This window comes from Cibotium barometz, chromosome 5 (genome assembly GCF_041138505.1).
Source record: "Cibotium barometz isolate CiBa-2024 chromosome 5, ASM4113850v1, whole genome shotgun sequence".
Lineage (NCBI taxonomy): Eukaryota > Viridiplantae > Streptophyta > Polypodiopsida > Cyatheales > Cibotiaceae > Cibotium > Cibotium barometz.
In genome coordinates this window covers 14927519-14950900 of record NC_141050.1, presented here as the reverse complement: position 1 = coordinate 14950900, position 23382 = coordinate 14927519, and the positions used below count along the sequence as shown (strand labels likewise).

General features: G+C 44.8%; 1 protein-coding gene across 3 annotated transcripts in view; it reads right to left on the bottom strand.

The window, feature by feature from the left end:
• Positions 1–22969, bottom strand: part of LOC147638101 (separase-like) — a 54940-nt gene extending 31971 nt beyond the window's left edge. For all 3 annotated transcript variants that reach the window (XR_015265806.1, XM_086797998.1, XM_086797999.1), the window contains exons 1-7: positions 21861–22969; positions 8476–8653; positions 8095–8202; positions 5827–5955; positions 5259–5725; positions 4989–5103; positions 4745–4870 (exon numbers count right to left, since the gene is read on the bottom strand). Coding sequence is in view for 2 of the 3 variants with exons in the window: in XM_086797998.1 (XP_086654124.1) it covers positions 4745–4870; positions 4989–5103; positions 5259–5725; positions 5827–5955; positions 8095–8202; positions 8476–8653; positions 21861–22582 (1845 nt within the window). In the remaining variant the exon portion in view is untranslated. The remainder of the gene's footprint in view (positions 1–4744; positions 4871–4988; positions 5104–5258; positions 5726–5826; positions 5956–8094; positions 8203–8475; positions 8654–21860) is intronic.
• Positions 22970–23382: the final 413 nt, after the last annotated feature.

The following is a 23382-nucleotide window of genomic DNA, read 5'->3' as shown; positions in this document are numbered from 1 at the left end:
GACGTTAATATATCGTTTCATTTCTTACTTCTGCTACATTGTGCAAATCGTCAGGAACCAAGGTTCCGCATGTCACAACGGTATCAGAGCTTTGTCTTTTGGTAAAGAGATTCAGCCAAGAAAAAGAATTTTTTTTTTCACTTGTGTGGTTGGTTGTCAGACACCGGTTGCACTCCCATTCCGGTGTGACTCCTGTCCTCAAAGGACGGTTGGTTTATAGCCTCCGGAAGTGACCAAGAACGTCTCCCACACACATAGTGGATGGTGTTGTTGCGGTTTGGGAAAATCTTGACCACTCCCATTATGGTGAATTTCGAAGATGAGATAACAATAGATCCCTGCAGAAATTGTTTCCTCGACAACGACTGCTTCCATAAGCCAGGTCATCACTGATAACACTAATGATGTGTTTCGGGAATTCATGCGCATCATAGCGTGACAAGGGGAACAAATGCAGGCATGTACGGCTTCTATATAGGCCTTGGACTCTGGAGAAACCTATACCTCTTCAAGAAGCCTCGACACCCATTCGTCTCCCGTCTCCTTTGCCAGTCATCACCGAGATCCCATCCCAGATCCATGCTTTGGCTATCGCCCTTGACAAGTTAACACGGCATTCTCGTGCGTTACATGAAATGCAAGTATGAGAGATAGAGCTTCGAACACAGGTGACAACCGGTGTGGCCGCACTAGACGACCAATGACGACACGTGGAGCACAAGTGATATACCTTGCACTTCTTGACGCAAGGTCATCACCCGCGACTTCTTCGATTCATCTTTACGAGAAGGTGAATTTCAATAAGTATAATGATAAACTCGATCCCACAACTCTTCATTCTTGGATTCATCAATTTGAAGCCTACTTTGTTGTTGCTGGTAGGAAGTGAGACATAGAGAAGGTGGTGCCAGCTAGTTGCTACATCGAAGGGGAAGCCATCTCATGGTGGACTCATTGGGCCCAAGTCAATTCCAACTATGGAGTTGTTGACTAGAGGTGGGACCAATTTGTCATTGATCTCAATAAGCGGTCTCTATCGCCTCATTACCTTGAGCAAAGAGGAGAAGTTTTGGGGTTTGCGTTGAATGTGTTATCTGTCCTTCAATTTGCAAATAAAGTCACTCACTTGGCTTTATAGTTGTAGAAGTTGGACGTAGACAAAAGAGGACAATTCCTCTACGGTTTGGACACGCAAAAATCCAGTGAGATGTGCACATGTTTTGGAACGAGAAACTTTTGATCGAGCACTTTCGCTTGCTCAAAGTGTCGAGATGAAGTACAACGAGAAACTGAAGACCTCTTAGCATGGAGTAGCCAAGGCACCCACTACCTCTGGCAAGGGCCAAAACCAAACCGAGTCAGAGTCTACTTCGGGTGCCAAGAACTCAAACAACAGACCTTGCCTTACTCTAGACCAAAAGGCTCTGGCCGGCAAGGTAGGTGATAAGATGAGTCTTGAAGAGCAGGAACAATACAAGGAGGGGCGAAGTTTCTATTGTCATACAAAAGGACACAGTTCTAGGGCTTGTCCTAAGAAGACCCTTGCTCCAGATCACAACCCGGCCTCGACAGTTGTCGTGGTGAGCCAACCACCCACACTGATCCCCTAGGTTCTTTCCAGTCCTCTAGCTCCCACACCTTTGGTTGGCGCCATTGTTAGTTGGGAGCTCAGAGATGGGCAGAATGGCAACCATGACTTGGAGTATGAGTGTAACGAATCACTCAAGACCTTTGGCTACATAGGTGGCCGGAGAGTCGTTGTCTTGTTTGACAGCGGCAGTAAAGAGGACGTAGTCATAAAACAGGCCGCTCGGCGAGCCCGTTTTTCATTGACCTTGGTAGATAAGAAGGTGGAAGGATTTAGCACGAGCATGACAACGAGCATCAAGTTTGAAGGTCACCGGGTTAAATTAGTCATCCAGAGCACATAATTTGTGTGGAATTTCATGGTTGCCCCTCTTGTAGGTGCAGACATAATCTTAGGGATCCAATGGTTTCATAAGTTCACCCCCGACATTGATTGGGACCAGCGTATGTTCCGGATTTTCCGCACATGTGTCAAAGGCTTCCGTGATCATTAAGGGGATACCTAACATTTCAGTCATTAGCTAGCTACATGCTAAATGAGAGAATCATTAAAGGTGCACAATGTGCAGTGATCTACGTTTAGACCACCCAGAGAGTGACGAGTGCTTCGGAGAATTAAGGCTCTACATGATCCGTTCCAGAAGATCATTCTTAGGAACAACTTACCTCCCAGACTTCCCCCATCTAGACCGGAGGACCATAAAATTGAGCTCTTACCCCCCCCCTCCCCCACCCCCCCCAGTAAGTTTCTGAACCGCCCGAGCAAGGCCATGAAGGTGGAGTTGGATTGTCAACTCTATGAATTGCTGCAGTCTGTTTTCATACGTTCTAGTGCGTCTCCATTCACAACCCCAATCCTCTTTGTGAAACTCCTCTCGGCTATGGGTAGATTATTGCACGCTCAATAAGCTGACGATAAAGACGAAGTTTCTTGCCTCGCATTGATTTCATCTTAGAGAGCTTGAATGGAGCAAAGGTGTTTTCAAAAATTGACCTCAAAAGTGGCTACCATCAGGTGAGAATTGTGGACGGGGACATCCCCAAAATTGCATTCCGAACTGAGTGGGTTCACTCTAGGAGTTCGTGGTCATGCCTTTTGGATTAACAAACGCCCTAGCCAAGGTGTTAAGGTATGGTAAGGTACGCATTCATGTACGGGTTGAGATTTTGAGGTACGTTAAATATGTAAGGTCCGTAAAAACATAAAAAATATACTCTATAATGTACATATATATACAGAAAAATGAATGAAAAAACAGTTCATTTTTGAACATTCAACAACAACACAATTACCAAAATGAGAGCTATCAGTATACAAAAGCATAAATAGGTTTCACAAAATGGAATCACTCAAACGTTCGGTACCCATGACTCAAATGCCACGGGTTACATACTATAAGCAATGAGCAATCAATCAAAATTTAAAAGTTAAAAAGAGAGTTTACTATGTAGAGAAGCCAAAAAATAATAGTTCTAGTCACTAGTGTCACTATCACTGCACATTGCAAAGCGCTCAATGATCATGATCATCCACTTCATCACCATCAGATGATGTAGAAGGTGAAGATCCAAGTTCTTCATCTGTCAACATGTGTCCTTCGCTATCATACTTTGGCTCAATGATCAATCCACTTCATCAGATGATGTAGAAGGTGAAGATCCAAGTTCTCCATCTGTCAACATGTGTCCTTCGCTATCATACTTTGGCTCTCCAATGGCGGTAACCCTAGTGGCTGGCACCACATTGTCATCATCTCTCGTTGCAATGTCAGTATCAATGAGAGGAATGGCTACGTTCGCACGATTGCGAGAAGTGCGAACTGGTAGCTTTCCTCTTCTGATGCTCTCTCTTCATGTAGCCTCTGGATTTGGGCCTAGGGCTAAAGTCCACATGGTCTAAGGTTAATGCCATAATCTTCACCCACAATAATTACTCATCCTGGAAGCCCAATAACTGTAGAAGAATCCACGAGTATGGCTAGTGGATTGATACACCTACATAGCCTTAAATGTAGCCTACATTGTTGACCATGGTGGCGAGACTCATAGAGATAATCAGGGGAGATGCTTGTTGGTGCTGGCTTTGAAGTAGGGGATTTTGCCTCCAACAGTCCTTGCCAGATTATGCACCAAAAAGGGATCTATTCTCCTAGTGGAATGGATGCTCCTAGATTTTCTTAGCTTGTAATTGCTGAAATGTCATGGTGTTGTACTAGGGTGCCATGTGGCCATTCTAATTCGCAAGTACACTTAGGACACCATTTTGATGGGCACAGTGCATGTTGTGAACCCTTGAACCATAACTATTGGGACTAATAACACAAAGGAGGGGCAAGGAAAGGCCACAAGGGACAGCCTTGGGCAGAGTTTGGGCACCATGGAAAAGGGGCTATGGCTGGCTCCAATATCTGGTTAAGAGCCCATAGGAAAAGGGGATAAAGAAGATTTTCAATGTCAGCCAACCCTACACCTCAGGGGCTGCAAGTCAGCGGGACCCCATCGGGTGTACTGTGCTTCCACTGTCTCCTAGCTGCTCTTTCCATTATCAGCAAATAATGCACACCTTAACCACAATTAAGATGCTTCCTCTACACCTCATGTAACATCTTCTCTTCAATTAAACTATGCCAACATCCCATCCTGGAGAGCTGAAAGGGAAAGGGAATCTATGTATCCCTCCCATTGCTTTCAAAGGGCAGATGTAATAGGAAAGGTAAGGCCCTTGCATGGTCCTCTTCCTCCATACTTTCCAATCTTCTAGATTCTGTTAGTCAGCTTGTAAGGATTGCTCTTGTTATCAACCCAACTATGCCGATATCCCACCCTGAGGAACTGAAAGGGAAAGGGAATCTATAGATGTCAGTCCTTGGCTCCAAGGTTGGTGTGCTGTATGCTGAAAATGTTTAATATTCTACCCTTTAGAAAAGGAACAAACGTTCTTTTTTTATTCTGTTCTCTTTGTGGGGTGCGTCCATGTGGTTGGGTGGATGGGTGAGGGGGTGGCAGGGGGTGGGAGGGTTGTGGGGAAGAGACTGTTTTTGCTCTATCTTTCTTACTCATTCGCTCTCCTCTAATATAATACCTAAATCTGAGAATGCAGCCAACTACTTTACCACTCAATAGAGAATCAGTTTGGTAATCAACAAAACGCACATACCAGTTCATGTAGCTTCAAGTTAAACAACTGAACTCCCATATTGTATGATGATGACATAAGCCATCCGAGCTTCTCTGGACCACAAAAAGGATCACTGATGGAGGCATTGATCAGCATAACACTTTCCTTCATTTACAAAATTCACAGTTAGCCAGTAAATCTTTGTTATTGACGGATTTTGCAAAACATCTCCATATTAGTGAAGAATGTAATCATCTGACAATGTGGCACCCAGTGGTCTCACCTTGTCCCCATCCTGTCTGAGCAATGAAAGTCTAAAGGCTGCATTTGCTGCTAGGAGGAAGGACTTGCTTCCTCGTTGGAAGATTTGCAATTCATCCGGGGTTAACTTATCACATCTGCACATATACAATTGTCCACCAGTGAAACCCTTAACAGCAGAAAAGCTGGTTTTGGTTGCAAGTAGCAACAGCTCGGTCGAGAACTTGAGAACAAGAAACACCAGATAGCCTGCAGAATTGATATTATAAAACCCTCAACAAGTTGACCATACCTCAGTCCAGCTTTCACTGACTTGCAAAAAAGTAGTAAACAGCATTCCAAGGCACAATGTAGCCCAGACAGAATATGTGGGTCTTCACTCCTCGCAATGAATGCATCCCACTGGAATTGAGCATAATTAGCTGCTGACCTGCGAAGAAAGTCTAATGCTCTGTGGACACTGACGAAGCTTCTTGTTTCTTTCAAATCAACAGTTTTGATCTCTTTCTTGTTGATTCGAGCAGCGTCAACAGGCTCACAGTTTGAACCAGTGCCAATGCATGCCAAAACTTTCTGCACTGTGTCAATGCCACCTTTCAGTACACTACAAGCTTTATGTGCAAGATTGCTGTCTAAACTCCAGTGGGAACACAGTTCTGACATGCCACTCTGGCCACTAGTGTCAGCCAGATTGCCAGCCAAAACTAAACCAACAGCATAAAATCCAGCCACTGCCATCATGACAGAAGAAGGTGAATCCTGCATCATATCATTAAGACAAGATATGTAAGTTTCTTACTTTGTTATTCGACAAGATCATAAACAGGTTGTCAAAAAATACGACCCTTCTTCACTTTTACCTGTGCATTTTGGCGAATTGCTTTGCAAATATGGTACCACCCATCTTGATTTCTTTTAGCAGTTTGACAAAGCCGAGAATAGCACTCAACAAGCTCCAGCATTTCATGGGACCCACGTACTTTTTGTAGCTGTGCAGCATGAGTTTGTGCATTTGTCAACCATTCTGCTCTACAGAGGACGTTATTGTCTCAGGGAACATGTAAACAATAACTAAGCTGATCTAGAAAGTTTCACAAGGATGCAAACTTTTTAAGTGCTTTACTTTTATTTTACAAACACCCACCTACCCATGATCGGGCCCTCCCCCAGCCCCCTTGCGATGACACATCCTATAGATTGAAGAACTGCACACAGTAGGAGGAGAAGCTAGCTAGGGTAGATCGAACAAATCCATGGTGTGTGTGGTGCAATAGAGAGAGTACTGGAGAGAACAAAGCTAAGGAGAGGCAGTAAATTGCACGAACTCAATGATGTTGATTATGATTGATGAACAACACCAAGTACATTGCTTTAATAGGCATAAGCCTTATCTTTTGACCCATTCAATCACACTAAACAATGACACTTGGCATATTCCATGACATCACTGCTTATTACACACATACACATAATATATAGCCCTAGAGGCTGTTCACACACACATACACATAAGAGTGTTTACACACTCACACTTGCAACTTCGAATATCCAACAAAGCCCCCCTTGGAGCAAAGGTGGGAGTGTGATGTGAAACCTTTAATAGTCAAGAAGACACATGCTTCACCTATGGTCCGAACTTGACATGTTCCAGCTGTGGGATCAGAAGCTCATGTAACGTGGCTCAGAGGCTAGTGTGCATGTCCTCAACAGGCTTAGAGGCTCATCCTAGCGTGGCTCAGAGGCTTATCCTAGAGTGGCTCAAAGGTTCATGTAGTGTGTCCCCAACTCAAGACTCAGGGGCCAAGGTAACCCTAGAGTTTAGTGGACTATGACCTATATTGGTCCTTAAAAAAAGAACCCCCCCTTGCTCAGGGATTTTCAGCGGAGTGTTATTGAAGATAACTGACTCGTCTCCCAGTGAGCTGCGCTGCTGAAGTGACGACGTGCTGAAGTGACGTGAACCTGCGCTGCTGCCCCCGCCTGCCCTCTGTTGCCTCCGCCTATTTCTTTGCTGCTCCCGCCTGCCTCTGCTGCCTCCGCCTGCCCATCTGCTGCCTTCGCACCCCCCTTCGCCTGCCCAACTTCTGCCCTTCGCTAGCCTTTCAGTCCCCGCCTGCCTTCCCCTGCCCCTTTTGCTGCCCCCGCCAGCCCCCCTTTTGCTGCCCCGCCTGCCCTTCAGCTGCCCCTGTCAGCCCCTCTGCTGCCCCCTGCCTGCCGCCTTTTGCTGCCCCCGCCAGCCCCCCTTTTGCTGCCCCGCCTCCCCCTTTGCTGCCTGCCCCCTGCCTTCTTCAGTCCCCGCCTGCCCCTGCCTGCCCCTTTGCCCTTGCTTCCCCAGCTGCTCCCCGCTTTTGCCCCCCTTCCTCTGCTCCCATTTTCCCAGCAGCTATTTTATCTGGATTCAAGTCGGCCACCCACTTTTCTTGATTGGTCTTATGGCTTTTTCTGCCTGTTGTACATAGAATGATGTTACTGACCGTGCTTGCCCCATTGCCTGTGAGCAATGTGAAGGCTGTCTTCTTCTCTCTCTCCTCCGTCTTCTGCACTTGCAGGTGCTGCATAGAAGGGAAAAATTACTACTGTTCCAGCCTGAGCAGTTCACGCAAGAAGCCGCCTTCTCTAAGAAGAAAAATCTAATCCACCCTAAGCTGAACCCTAGCTCTGATACCAAATTTAGATTGAAGAGCTGCGGAGAAGCTATCGAACTAGGGTGGATTGAACAAATCCATGGTGTGTGGTGCAGTAGAGAGAGAGCACTAGAGAGAACAAAGCTCAAGAGAGAGGCAGTAAATTGCACGAACTCAATGATGTTGATTAGGATTGATGAACAACACCAAGTACATTGCTTTAATAGGCATAAGCCTTAAGTTTTGACCCATTCAATCACTCAAACAATGACACTTGGCATATTCCAGGACATCACTGCTTATTACACACATACACATAATATCTAGCCCTAGAGGCTGTTCACACACACATGCACATAAGAGTGTTTACACCAACACATCCAGCCATAGGAAGCACACTTCCACCTATTTGCCAACTCGCCTATGCTGCAGACGTCAATTTAGTAAGTGCTTTGAAAGACCCTGCAAACATCCACTTTGGATTCAAAAGTACACTGCAGGTACCTGCTCTGTCTGGCCAATTTTGGTCAAAGCTTCTTCACACAAATCAATGGCCAGCTTTATATTTTCAGACCCCTCTGAGCTAAGTCGTGAGCAGATGCTCCTCACTACCTGCAACATAGGTTATCTCAATCAGGACATAAACAGAAAACAAGGATTTTGGAAGACAAGCTATTGAGACCATACATCAATGCAACAGAACATTCTTGAACATCCATTCTTGGGCATTGATTGTCCTGAGAGATGATGCTAAAGACAGATCTACAAATTGCTTTTACAGCATGGCCAGTAATGGTAATACGGTATATGCTAGACTTCACATAAGGAGTGTCGATATTTGATAAAGCTGCACAATTCACATCTAAACATCGACTGTTCTAGTACCTTGCAAAAGTGGTCGCTCATGGAAGATAATGCACATTGACGGAGCGTGAGAAAGCCCAACATTTCCACAAGTTTGGGCTGTTCTTGTGAACAATCTGACACCAGCGCCATTAGACATTTATTAAGTTCTCTGAAAAGTAGACTTCTCTGCTTCTCTGCTTTATCAGCCTCTAATTTACTGTAACCACCAAATAATAAATGTTGCAATTATGCAAACACAAAGTAAGGAAGAAAAAGTTCAATTGCAATTAGCAGAAAGAACACAATCTTAAAGTTACACAGAAAAGACAAACCAACAAAAATCAGCACTAGGTTGGCCTGACTATCAAGTTTTTATTAAGTTGTGCTGACATACAGAGCAAAAGTTTGAAGTTGTTCTTGTGCAAAAAAAAAAAACTAAAAAATACTACATCTGTCATCGATCATTAGGGAGCACCAGATAGACACTTCTTCACCGCCGTAAACCCATGACATGTCAAGCTACTAGCAAGTCTATGTTCATATACAAATCAGGATGTAGACAAACATGAGGGAAGACCTCAACATATTGCAATGCGAACATATATTCATGTGTTGGGATGTGATTGTGCATGTTTAGGCATCAAAAGTAAGCAACCATTCACAAACTGAAGTGTGGACAAAAAACATCCTTAATTTGGATACATGATTGTGTAGGACACCTGTGGATAGCACCACAACCTTGGATAACTATGGGAAAACTGGACAGATTATCATTGGTAGAATGCATGCGCCCCTATGCACTTGGAGGAAAAACACAGGAACAAGAAGTACTTCTCGTTCCATCTACTTAGGCTTTCAAATAGCAAATTTTCAAGGGGTAAATTTTAGCTCAGTTACTTGAGTCCAACACCAATCTTGGTGACAGGAGAGATGTTGTGGACAGCATTAAGGCTTTGCAATTTGGGCAGTCAGATTGGGCAATAAATGGTCCAGAACGTACTTGCAGAGGAGGCAAGAAGCCTTGCCCAAACAGGTTTAATAGAAGCAGGACCACAGGGGCAGACAAGTCACAAGATTGTGCACAGATAAAAAAATCTCCACGAAAGCACTCAAATTTATTCACCAAGACACGTTGGGGACTATGTTTCAAATTTTCATCAAGCCATTAACTCCCAAGATGCCGCATGTTGAGTCAACAGATGAGTAAAGCATGCCATGCTCAAGAGTGAAACATTATGACAACATTCACACTGCATGACAGCAAATTGAATGCAGGGAGAGGAAACTCATCACTAGTATACACTGGCTGATACACTAGTACCCATCCTCATCCACGCGGATGACATTGTCCTAATTTCAGATTCAAAGGAGGGACTGCAGAGGCCTTTGGATGCTTTGGGGGCTTTTTGTGAGGAGCAAGACCTCAAGGTGAACCTGGGAAAAACCGAAGTCGTGATTTTCAACACATCTAGGGCAGCAGCAATGAGAAATCGGTTTACCTATGGTGGTGGAGTGGTGGAGATAGTCTCATCATACCTGTATCTGGGCATTACTTCTCAGAACCGATCTTCACAATGAGGCCAGCAGCTCAGACACAGATGGCACGAAGGCATGCAACTGCTAGGCTCGAGAGGCGATGTTTCCAAGCCCAGTTCAAGGAACCAAGCACAAAGATGTGGCTCTTTGATACCTTGGTCACTCCTCCAGTATCTTATGGGATAGCTTTTTGGGGACCAGATTTAGGGCAAAAAGACTGCCAAAATTGAGAGAGGATACAAATCTTGATGTTGTCCACGATGAGATCATCATAGCAGAGTTTGGAGCTGCCCCCTTGGTAGTGGGATACCCTTTTCCAAATAGTGATATACTTACATCCGGTATACGTACTAGGTTAGCTAGATACTAATAGATCTCAGAGGTCAATATATAGCCCACATCATACATGACATAAATTACAAAAGACACAAAATATGGCCCATGACCTAGATAGAAGAAACAACCCAAGTCCAGAGTCCAAGCCTCAAGGTGACATGCAAATAGTAAGGAGATATCACGCATGGCTATTGCTAGTGATGCCTTCAAGGAAACTGTCATCTATGTCATCCAAGAAAGCCATATCATCAAGACCAACATCTGCAGCATCTAAATCTTCCCCATCCTGACCAAGATCTGCAAGTCCATGTGTCTCCTCATCATCCGAGGACTCCTCATCAAGAAATATATCACCAAGCAAGCGCAAATTAGCACTTACAAAAATCAAGTCATTGACTTGTTTTGTCCCAAATTTGTTCCTCTTCTTGGATGCAACATCGCCGAACAAACTCCATAGTTGCTCAATTGCAGAGAAGCTTGCACCTTGAGACAAGATCCTTACTGCCAATGATTGAAGCTCTGGTATACGAGCCCCATAATCCTCCCACCATAAAGAAGCCCCTATCTTAAACCTGTCTCACTGTGCATCGATCCAAACCTTCCCAACTTGCTGCAATATTCGTTTATCAGCATCACAAACCTGCCTAGAAAGCACTATCTCCCAACCATCCATCACCTCATCATCGGCCTCTTGTCCACATCCTTGGAACTCGGGATCCAAGACATACACAACAGCATGCATGGGAGAATGATAACCATTCCATCGTGCTTCACATAAATCTTGAACCTCTACATATTTCTCATCAAACAAGCCCATTTTCCCTATTTTCTCGATCATTCGGTCAGCCCCCTCATAAACCTTGCCAATGCATGGCTCCCCTTCATCTGCAATCCGCATCAAGCGCATGATCGGCTTCATCACAACATTGATAGTGTTGACTTCATCCCAAAATGTGAAGTCTTGTATGGTTCTCACAACCTCTATGCCGGCTCTTGACCAAGAAAGAGCCCGTTCCATCCACTCATTGCATACAACCAACTACAGAAAACTCTTATGCGTGGTTGGCAGTCTAAACTCCCTTACCAAGGTAAGGTTTTCATTTGGAGGATGTTGGTGGGAGGGTTACCTACATGGGATCAGCTCAGTCGTCGTAAAATTACATTGGCCTCTTGCTTCTTCTGCACGACATGGCCTCTTGCTTCTTCTGCACGACATGCACTGAAACAGTTATGCATCTATTCATGAGTTGTTCAGTGGCCCGTCAGATTTGGTCTTTTGTCTCTCGCGTTTGGGAGGCAGTAGAGAGGTCTACTGTTTCGGCTCATCAGTGGATATTTGGGATTTGTCCTCAAGTCATTACTTCGGACAGTCACCTTGTGATATTCCATTTCCTTAGATGGACAGGACTTTGGCATATTTGGACTACACGGAATGGGTTCATCTTTGATTCCTTGTCTGGAATACATGGGCACATTCTACGTATCCGCGGTTTGCTGCTTTGGCAGTTTTCTTCTCTTCTCTCAGCTCAGCTACTGGATGCAGATGTTATTTCGTTATGGTCTACGGCAGCTCGGCTGGCTCATCTTTAATGCTTTTATCTGGGATGCTTATTTGGCTAGGAGGCTTTCTTATTAGTGTACAGGTTTACATGGTCATGATCCTTTAGAGGATCTTTTGTGGGGGGTTTTTTGGGGCCATAGGTTCTGTGTGAGCCATGTGGCTGATGTACATTTTTACATATAATATAAAACACCATTTCACGAAAAAGAGAGAGGGAGAGAGAGAGAGAGAGAGAGAGAGAGAGAGAGAGAGAGATGAAATGAAATGAAATGAAATGTTATATTAACGTCTTCAAAAGGCCAAAGTGACCTATGAGACCAAAGTTACAACCATGTGACATCTGATACACTGTCCGGAAAAGAAAGGAGATAGCCCCACAATATATCAGTAGGGGGGAAGCTAATGCTACTAGTCAAAATGGGGTACATGAGTACATGGATACCTGAATACATGAATATGGGGGAGTACAAAAGTGACAATGAGTACAACAGTATATGGCTGGAGTCGTAATCATCCTAGGAGCTCTAGCATGGGTCTCTGCCGGATGGCCTGGATATCTGCCATAGTGAGATGCCTGGTCGGACGAGCCCGATGCCTCGCAATGATGCTCTGAATCCTCCGGTGTAGGCACCGTCTCCGATGTGAGGATCCGCGAACCCTCGGGCGTCTAGATCTGCCCAACTGGATAGCTCTCTCAACTAGAGTCCCACAGGGTGCCCATTGCTGGGCTGTCGGCTGTGTGTCCTCCCGAGTAGTCCCTCTAAAGAAGTCACTAATCTGTCTCTGTGTGGACTCCTTGCCAGTCAGGCGTCTGCTCTGATAATGGACTCTCTAAGCCTGCGGATCTCCAGGAGATAAAAACCCAAGCATCGCTGATCACAATAGTCCATGACTCTAGCCAGTGGTCCAAATCCCTCTCTAAAAAGGCAATGGTAGCGCCCTCGAATCTCATAATATGTTGTGCACGACAGATGTAGTGCTCCTCCGTCTCTGGCTCTATCCAACAAATCTGACAAATCATGTCTCCTAGAGGTATGCCTCTAAATCTGCCTGTCTCTATTTCTAACTGATGTGAAGAGGTGAGGATCTGCCCAATGGCGCACCTCAATCCATGAGACAGATGGGTATCCATGTAGCTCGGTCTAAGTATAAAGCCATCCTCAGTGGTGCGGAGAAGATGGTCTCTATAGAAAGCCATCTTCGTCCCCAACTCCTGTGAGGGCTCTAGCCATGTCCTCCTAGTGTCCAACTGAATGAGGTCCTGTTTGATGACTCTAGCCATGTCCTCCTAGTGTCCAACTGAATGAGGTCTTTTCTGATGACTCTACTAATCTCAAAATGTGTCAAGGTGAGAGAGGGTGGCTCCAGAGAGTACTGGAAGGGTGGAAGTCTGTCTAAACTGAACCCATGGAGGTCAAACCAGGATGCTATCTACGCATACCAGCATGAAGTGTCTCCCTCCATGGCTAGCTGATGAGAGGACTCTAAAGCAAGTCTTGCATACCGGTGTCGGGGAAGCTCCGAGGTGCTATGAATGAAGGACACTGATCTGGCAAGAGCCTCGACTACGATCGGTGGTGCTCCCATCTCGGCTCTAATAATCTCATGGGGTACCGAGGCCTTAGTCCGAATCGTCTTGGAGATCATGGACACAAGTGGTCTCTCCATCGTATGTGCGTCCTGATCGACTGTGACGATCTAGGCTAGGCCCCCAGATCTGTACTCCATATAGCATAGCCGATGTGACCAGCGTGTCAAAAAGCCACAGCTTAGTGCGTGGCTCCTGAAACTGTACCAGTGAGCACATCCTCTCTAGACCTCCTAGTGCTGCATATCCTCTAGTCAATCTGGCCTCTGCTGCCCCCCTCATGGAAAATGTGGGCCCAGTGAACACCACTCCAAGATATGTGTATGAGTCAACATACTCCACTGTCTCCTACCCATATGTGAAAATAGGCGCTGATCTCCAAACCCACTGAGCTGTAGTGTTAAAACACCATAACCTTGGTCTTACCAAGGTTAACTGAGAGCCCACTGTCCAGTGCATAAGAGAGAGAGAAAGAGAGCGTGAGAGAAATGAGTCTTTTTTGGTCTACTGTGTAACGGGAAGAGACTCGAGAGTCAAGAGAGAAAATAAGAGGAGTTTTAAATATTACTATTTACTATAGACAATGATGTGTGTACTTTTTAAAAGACTAAACGTTTCAAAGTTTAAACTGAGAAAGAGAGAGAGAGAGAGAAGAGAGAAAAGCTTGTTGCCTTGCCTTGGAACTGTTGGAAGATAATAGGAGTCGTGACTATTGACACGCTCTGTCAACACTGCACAACACAGGCTTGGACCCTGGAGGCTGGTACATGTGTCACAAGCAAGGGCGACTAGATGTAGCAGCTAGGCTGGACCGGTTGCACGAGCATGAGCCTTGAGGTGACAATAGCACGCGCAGGCGACGGACAAAACAGGTACGCATGCGTACAGCACGTGGGCAATGGGCAGGTGTGCAGGCGTCAAGTACCTTTGTCCTTTTTTAAAAAAATTATCCACGTCATTTCGTTCCACGTGGGGGAACGGAGGCATTCCCCCGTTGTTCCTAGCGTTCCCTTTACCGTTCCACCTGCCACACGTTCTCCTACTTTGTTCCACCTGTTTCTTGCATCTTGGCTATAGGGGAACGCGTTCCACCATTCTCAGAGGGAAGAACGGCGTTCCCCTGCTACTATGCTTACAACTTTAGATGCAAGAATGACACCAGCGGCTTCCTCGTGTCATTTTCCTAAGAAAATGACAGTAAGTATAATGGTAAACTCGACTCCACAAAGTATAATGGTAAACTCGACTCCACAACTCTCTATTCCTGGTTGCATCAGTTTGAAGCTTATTTTGCCGCAATTAGAAAAAATGATACTGACAGAATGATCTTGGCTCGTTGGCACTTGGAAGGTGAGGCCATTCCTTGGTGGACCCAATGGACTCATGCCCACAGCGGATTAGGTATGGCCGCTAATGTTTGGGAGGCATTTGTCCTCGACCTTAAGCGACAATTTCTACGGCCCCATTACCTTGAGCGACTCAAAGACGAGTTTAGGGGAGCGCGTCAAAACGCACAACCAATCCTTCGGTTTGCCAATAAAATTTCAAACTTATATTTGTAATTGGGCTTATCTGACAAGGACAAGAAAGGGAGTTTCTTTATGGCCTTGACATTTAAATCCAATGGGAAGTGCGTATGTTTAGGCCAGCCACCTTCGAAGACTCACTCTTGCTTGCGCAGAGTGCTGAAATGAAGCACAATGGCAGAAAGCCCTAGCTTGCCACTTCCAAGGCAATTGCCTCAAGGGCGAAAAGGCCAAAACCAGACGAGGTCTTCCCCAGGACAAACCACAAGAGCCTCTAGCTCCAAGAACTTGACCAATGCGCTCAAGCATACTCCAGACCAGAAAGCTCAAGCAAGCAAGACCAGTGGCAAATTGAGTGCTCAAGAGAGCTCAATACTGTTAGCATATTCATCCCTATATTCTGCCCATGTATTTTGCCCACATTTGATCCCTTTTATGGCCCTTGGTTGTGGGCTGGCCACCCTTATTTTCTCCTTATTTTTCCCCATTTTCCTAGTATTTTTCCGAGGTCGGGTGATGCATTTCCAATCGGCCAGCTCTTCATGTCCACTCAGCCAAGTTGTCTTGCTCCAATTGACCAGCCCCATATGACCTATATATAGGTGGGCTGGCCTCTCCCCTTTTCATTCATTGTTTTGTTGGAGGTGTGGTTCATGTTTACACACTCTCACCTTTTGTATCCTTCACTTATGAGACTATCCTGTCTCTTGCTCGGGATTGCTTTCATTGCAATATATTCAGCGTATTAGCTTTGTATCTCTCTCTCTCTTGCACTTCTCAGATCAGCACACTCTAGTGCTCATCTCGCTTCCGCTTTGTGCACTCTTATCATCGCTCTAGGTTCAAAGTTTTCTCTGCTGCCCCAGATTTTGCCCTATCTACAGCCCCTTCACCTCTGCATTTTTCAGATTCACAGCCCTCTGGATTGCTGCGTTTTCTGGACGATTGCTGCAGGTTGTTCTACCTTCTTCTAGGCTTCATCGCTTACAGCCTACAGGTATATCCTCATCAATGTGGAACTGGTCGGCCCGTATTTTCAGGTCTGCAGCCCCCTGTTTGGGGGCGTTTTCTTCTCCAGTGCACACTATCTACTGCACACTGGTGATTCTGGCTTTGGTGGCAACCTTAGTACCTGTGGTGGACACTTCTCTCTTCTGAGAATGTGCGTTTTTCTTGAGAGCCGGAGTTAGTGAGGGCTGTCCTAGTTGATGCCTTCCCCTCTTGCACCTTCTTACAGCATATTCCCAAGCCCTGTGTGGCTGTTTTTTCTCTTTATATCAAATCAGTATGTTTTGCTTCCCTCTTCTGGTGGCCTCAAGGTGTAGGTACAGTAGAAAGAAGCTTCTGCGTTTTTTTTGCTACATGAGGATTTTTGGGTGCTGTCCAGCCTGTTAGGGCTGCGTTTTGGTGGGAGGAAGTGTCATGTGCATCATATTCTCAGGGCTAGATCCAGAAGAGGCAGCCAGAGAAAGAGCAAAACCAAGGTAATAGAGCACAGAGCAACTGTTGGCAGTATAGAGTGCAGCTAAAGGTCAGGTGGCTGTCTGCTCATGGACATGGTCGGCTGAACCAGAAATAGGGGCAGCAGCAGGCGCAAGCAGGAGGACCAGTCGGCTGCGCATCATGAACAGGGAGGAGGACCAGTCGGCTGCGCATCATGAACAAGGAGGAGTCGGATGTATTAAATGACATTTTATGCATTTATTACTGGCCGACCAGCAATCGGCCAGTTCCCCCATGGATTTCAAGGGGCGGGCTATATATAGCCCAAGTGCTCATTGTTTTATTCATTCTCTCCCTCTAGGGGTTTGGATCATTAGGGGTCCCATAGGAGACAGATTTTGGTATGTTACCACCTTTTATGTAAGGCAGCCCATGGCTGCAGATTTAGGTACCTTTTTGTACCATAGAATATACTAAATTTCCAGCACTTCTCTGTCTCTCTCTCTACTCTCTCTCTATATCTGCGTTTTTGCATCAGATGGTTTCCAAGAGTGTTTAGGGCTGAAAGAAGACTCCCAGAGCTTCCACGTGTTACATTGGTATCAAAGCATCAGGCTCAGCAAAACTAAACACTGATTCAGTCCCAGATGATGGTGTATAGGTCCAAGGTACAGGAAAGTACATGGATTCGAAGCCCAAGGCAAGAACACAGATCGGGAAGAACTCCCAGGAGGTTTGTTGGTGGTGTTCCACAGTGCCAGATGGGGATGGCAATTCCATGAGCCAGATAGGTTCTCAGGAAACGGTCCCAAGGGAGGTTTATCCTCCAAGGGTGATGTGAGAGTGCCAGACTCAATTCCAGGAATGAAGACCAAGACAGTGTTCAGAGTCAGGGCAAGAATGGATTGTGCCAGATGGGGATGGCAATTCCATGAGCCAGATAGGTTCTCAGGAAACGGTCCCAAGGGAGGTTTATCCTCCAAGGGTGATGTGAGAGTGCCAGACTCAATTCCAGGAATGAAGACCAAGACAGTGTTCAGAGTCAGGGCAAGAATGGATTGTGGACTAGAGGAAAACCGATGCATAGATCTTCGTCTGAGACGAAGTGGCTGCGAGAACAGGCCGGGTTTTCAGAGAAAAAGGGTTGCCAGGGATGGATGATGACAGAGGGACTTCGGGACAAGATTGGGATGATGACAGTCATCCAAGAGCAGGTTGGAATCCCGTCATCATCAAGTTTAGCAGAGGGGGATGTCATGTGCATCATAGATGCCATGGACATTCTCAGGGCTAGATCCAGAAGAGACAACCAGATAAAGAGCAGAACCAAGGTAATGGAGCACAGAGCAACTGTTGGCAGTATAGACTGGAGCTGAAGGTCAGGTGGCTGTCGACTGCTCATGGACATGGTCGGCTGAACCAGAAATAGGGGCAGCAACAGGCGCAAGCAGGAGGACCAGTCAACTGCGCATCATGAACAAGAAGGAGGACCAGTCAGCTGCGCATCACGAACAAGGAGGAGTCGGATGTATTAAATGACATTTTATGCATTTATTACTGGCCGACTGCTGGTCAGCCAGTTCCCCCATGGATTTCAAGGGGCTATATATAGCCCAAGTGCTCATTGTTTTATTCATTCTCTCCCTCTAGGGATTTGGATCATTAGGGGTCCCATAGGGGACAAATTTTGGTATGTTACCACCTTTTATGTAAGGCAGCCCATGGCTCCAGATTTAGGTACCTTTTTGTACCATAGAATATACTGAATTTCCAGCACTTCTCTCTCTCTCTACTCTCTCTCTATATCTGCATTTTTGCATCAGATGGTTTCCAAGAGTGTTTAGGGCTAAAAGAAGACTCCCAGAGCTTCCGCGTGTTACAGGAAGAGACCTACATCAGCATTTTCTGATATGGGCAGTTTTGAGCTTATGATGTCTGGTCCTAATGATTGGAGCACAATTGGCAGTTGCAGATTTTGCTCCCATACCACCTTGTTTTTTTCCTGGATGACTCAGACAAGTTGGATGGTGGTAACTTTCAGTCATGGAAGTTGCAGGTTACTTCTATTCTCAAGGAGTATGGTTTGATGGAGTTTCTCTCGTACAAGTATCGGTGCTTACGGGACCTTGCCTCCGTGGAGGATATGTGTCGGTGGATGTGTGTCGGTGGAGGAAGACTGACGCACAGATCTTTGGCTCGAAAAAAGAAAACTTGCACAAACTCATGAGCTTGTCTAAAAACACCAATCTCCGTTTATAGTCTCTATAGGCAAAAATTCTATTGTTAGATGAACTAACCTCATCTATCCTAGGGTTAGAAGTGTTTGCTATTTCTATGCTAGGAGTATTGACTTGTTCTAAGGTTGAAATTCTAGGAAAGGTCAAGGAAGGAAAGGGATGAGAAGGTTGCTTAGGATGCCTTTTCCACAACATAGGGATTTTATGAGAAGCTTTCTTACTTTTACGTAAAGAAGACTTGCCGTCCAAATTATACCCTTTCGGAAAGAAGGTATGCAAAGTTCTCATCCAAAAAAGCTCTCGAGGCCAAGCTACTTTGTAAAACTCTCTCGAGTTTCTAAAAGAGCTTTCACTATGCTCAATAGGAAAGCAACGGAAAGCCAAATTTAGCAATGGCTGCATAAAGACGTTTGACACTCTCAAGTGAAGTGCTTCTATTATGAACTCTTCTAGCTTCCCTAACATGTTCTTAAAATCTATTAAAAGCTGTTCTAAAGGTTTGGCCGACATACATTAAGAAACTATCATGGATGTTATAAATAACATAAATAACCTGAGACGTGTGAATGAGGCTTACTCCTCAAGCGTCTTTTTAGACTTGGCCTCTGTTTTTCTTCTCACCTGAGGTGCTCTAAGACTTGTTGTCCTTCTTGTCTTTACTGTTTTGTGCTCTCTTACTTGGTGGGATGATGATTACTACGAATAATGTTGTTGTGATGATGCTACTAATGGGGTTTGGGACCTATCTGAACCTACCTCCGTTCAGCATCATCTCTTGATTCTGAGTCAAGAGTCAAAGCCCAATCATATGACTTGAGCTGGAAATTTCGTACACGAAACCAAATGTTCGTATCCAACCCCCCAAGAAACTGTTTCATCTTCTCTTCTTCTGACTTCCCCAACTGACCTTGTTGGAATAGGTCAACACCAGAGACCCATTCTGGGAGAGCTTCTAAAACTGATCCTCCAAATTGGTCATGTACTTGGGTGGAAGAAACCTAGCTTTGAGGTCGGACACAAAAGTATCCCATATGTAAGGAGTCATGGTGGTGGTTGGATCTGTATGAAGACTTAAAGTCTTAACCACTACTGCCACCACGTATTGGGTTCCCAATGAGGTGCAGAGCCGCCAATTTTCTATCTTGAAAATCTACAATCTTCGTCAATGAAGAAAATGCAACAAATTGATGTATAAACTGAATGACTGCGAAATGATCACACTTATCATCATACTTCCTAAAATTTGATTGAGCAGAGATGATGGTGGTGGATGAGGTGGTGGAGAAATTGGGACCATGTGCCAAATTTACCATTCACGAAATGCATGCTCTCACTCTAGGTAGCCAAGCTAGGTCCAAAAAAGCTTTGATACCAATGTAGCATGCAACCAGTATGGTCATGGACTATTGCGCTTTGGGACAAACCCAAAGGCAATGCCTCTGCAACTCCACCTTAAAGGCTCTACTATCAACTTAGGGTGGATCATAGCAAGTGATGAACTTCATGATAAGGAAATTAGGTAAGTTAAAAAAAGATTAAGAAGTGCTTAGCTAATGGAAAACTAATCAAGACAAAACCATGACAATTCTCATTAATCAAGCTCACGAAACGAGCATGGAATTACATCAATTTGTAGCTCAATGAGGGAGCTTCTAGACCAAAAATATCTTCAAGATGCATGCAATGTAGTTGGGAGGTTCTCTAATCAAAAGAGTATCTTTTGAGTTATGCAACAGATTTCTCTTATGCTGCTATCACATCTCTCTCTCTCTCCCTCTCTCTCTCTCTACACACACACCATGGCTATCCTCCATCCACCAAGTCATGGCTTGATTCTTCATCACTCTCTTTGCACATTCTCCCTATGGGCACCATAAAATCTAACATGGTATCACATCCATCTTAGCCACACCTCCTCTATGTGTTTTTTATTACAGCTATCACCATCATCATGCTATGCTATGTTTTTTCCCATATAAAGCTATGCATTTTTCTCATGCTATGCTACATTTTCTTTTCTAAATCTATGTGTTACCCCAAGTATATCTTCATGAGATGCTTGTTGTCCACATAGCCCATAGCCATCGCTCAACATTTAACCTACATTCATAGCCCATAGCCATCGCTCAACATTAGCACAAGGAAGGAGAGGTCCAATTGCTACACCTACAGCCTATAAAGCAAAAAATGCAGCACGCCCATGTGGCCCTAAGGCATCACATGAATTGCATCACCTCTTACATCATTTGAAGTCTACCCTTTTGACCTTTTTCTAGACATTTTTCCTTCAACATTTTGCCAATTACAAATCAAGTTTCAACCTTTGGATGAAGGAAGCATTCAATAATCACACATATTTGAAGGTCTACATGCCTGCCCTAAATCATCAAATCTACAAAAACCTCCTGCCTCCTCTCAACTACGTGAGTGAACTGTTTGCCACTTTACAATGCAGACCCAATATTCCAACAAGCTTTACTACATGCCAAACCTGCACGAGATGCTGATGCTTTGAAGATTTTCCGACTGGAGTGACACATTGATTTACATAACATAATGAGTTTAGCAACAGATTGTGGGATGCGCTAGGGCCATGACTACGTCTTATGAAGGTGGTTACATCATGAGGGGAAAGTGATCCCTGTGAACAAAATGTCCTTGTCATCTGGACCCTAAGAAAGGCATGGACTCCTTAGTTACCATACAGTCTCCTTGAATCTCTCCTGCACCAAATGCAAACCCTTCACCCGAAATTTCTGGCTACCCATCATAAAGTGGGTAACCTGAAGAGCCATTTGAGCTACCCGTCTTTGCAATACTACAGATCCCTCACTATTGCACCCTTTGCATTAACTGCCTTGTTCCATATTTTTACTCACAAGAACTGCTCGGGAACAATAATTCCATAATGACCACAGAAAATGGCAGCCCCTCAGGCTCCAATCAGCTATAAAGCAGGCAAGAACATTCACAAATAAGAGCAGAGCTTAATCCCTGACTGCTCAGCCCCAAAATTTCATCTTCCTATCCCCATGGTACATAGTGTCATCGTACCCTGATTTGGCTTCTTGACAGTGCAATTATGATCCATCGTGTAATTGTGTGTTCACGTCTCTCTAGTGACTACAGTTATACTCAGACATGTTTCCTTTGCTTAAAATCTGAAAGAAGCATCAAGAATGCAAAAAATAGTGTACCTTAGCCATGGCTCGAGTTCCTGTGCAATGGCAGACACCATATCAAACAGAGGCAATTCTTGAGTTCCAGTCTCAGCTGCACAAACCACAAAATCTGTTGCTGCCCCTATTACGAGTACAACAAGCCCTTGTGTCAATTCTCGAGCGCGACCTGGATGAGGAAGCTTCAACTTTTCTTCGATACATTTAGGACCTTCAGATCTGACAGCATCTGTTCTGTCTGGAATAAAAGCACGGGTGCACACAGAACGGAGCAGCCGCAGATCTTGACTCAAAGCTTCATGAAACCTCTTCCATGCCATGAGGCGACGAACTAGCCAGGATCTCTGCATCTCTATCTCAAATGGAGATCCAACCAGCCAATGGCGAAGGTGCTCAAAGCAGTCCAATGCAAAATCCATGGATCCGAAAAGCTCATCGGCCTTCATTTTATAGGTTATTTCCTCTGAAATTGGCAGTTTAGAAAGGCCATTCGAGCAAAGCTTGAGTACCTGAGCCAGGAAGGGCACAAACTGCTTTGCTATACGATGTTTCTCTGTGTCTGATACATTCTCCTTGCCTGATGAATCCTTTATCTTGCAAACCGGTTCAAGGTAAGCTTTTAAGGAAGCTAAAACATTCGATACATTTGAGCTTTCTATTCTGGCCAGAATGGAGCCAGCATCGTTATCATTTTTTGCAGTCCGTTTGGTTAAACCAGCCTTCTTCTCTTTGAGAATCATTCGTTCCAGCTAAAGTGCGACCAAATAGCGGAACCCTCCTTTATCCAGGTACAACCAGGACATGTACACAGCCTTAATAAACTGTTTCTTGCTTGCAGACCTTCAATCGATTCTTTAAACCTTAGGTTTCTTCCGCAGAGTCTTAACCTACACCAGAAAATCTTTTAAAGAGTTGAAGTCAGTCTGATTAGGGGGGAAAACCTGGACGCCATTCAATACGATTGAAACAGATTCAGCGTTTGTTCGATAGAGAAACAAGACTGGCGGAATCTCTAGCCACTGCTGCTTTGTGGACGAAAACCCTAAAACCAGACACACAGGAAAACTAGGAACGAAATGAACAACTTTGAACTCGAGTCTTCCTCCCGCCCAAAGGATTTTCACACTAATTTCGAGGATTTTTGTCCGTTTAAATTAATAAGGTAGCTCCACACGTCCGGACGACCACTATCGCTTTATTTTTTGGCTTTGGCTGGAAATTTGTAAATACACTACTCACAGTGTACACACACTAGATACCATCACTTGCACACACAGGAGGAGATTTGAACCCATTACCTCTACTGACTCCCAAACTCCTTCCTTACTACTATACTAACGCGCGATCCATCTCATTTAGCCTCATTTAGCAGATTCTTTCGCTTAGTAATCTTCGACCAAGGAAATAATGTTTAGAATTTTACTTCTACCCTTTCGAAGGAAATAATCTTCCAATATTCTATCTTGGGTCTAAAGCTAAAAATTTAGATTCTCTCTCTCACCTCCTCTCGTGTAGATGTTGAACATAAATAGCCCCCTTT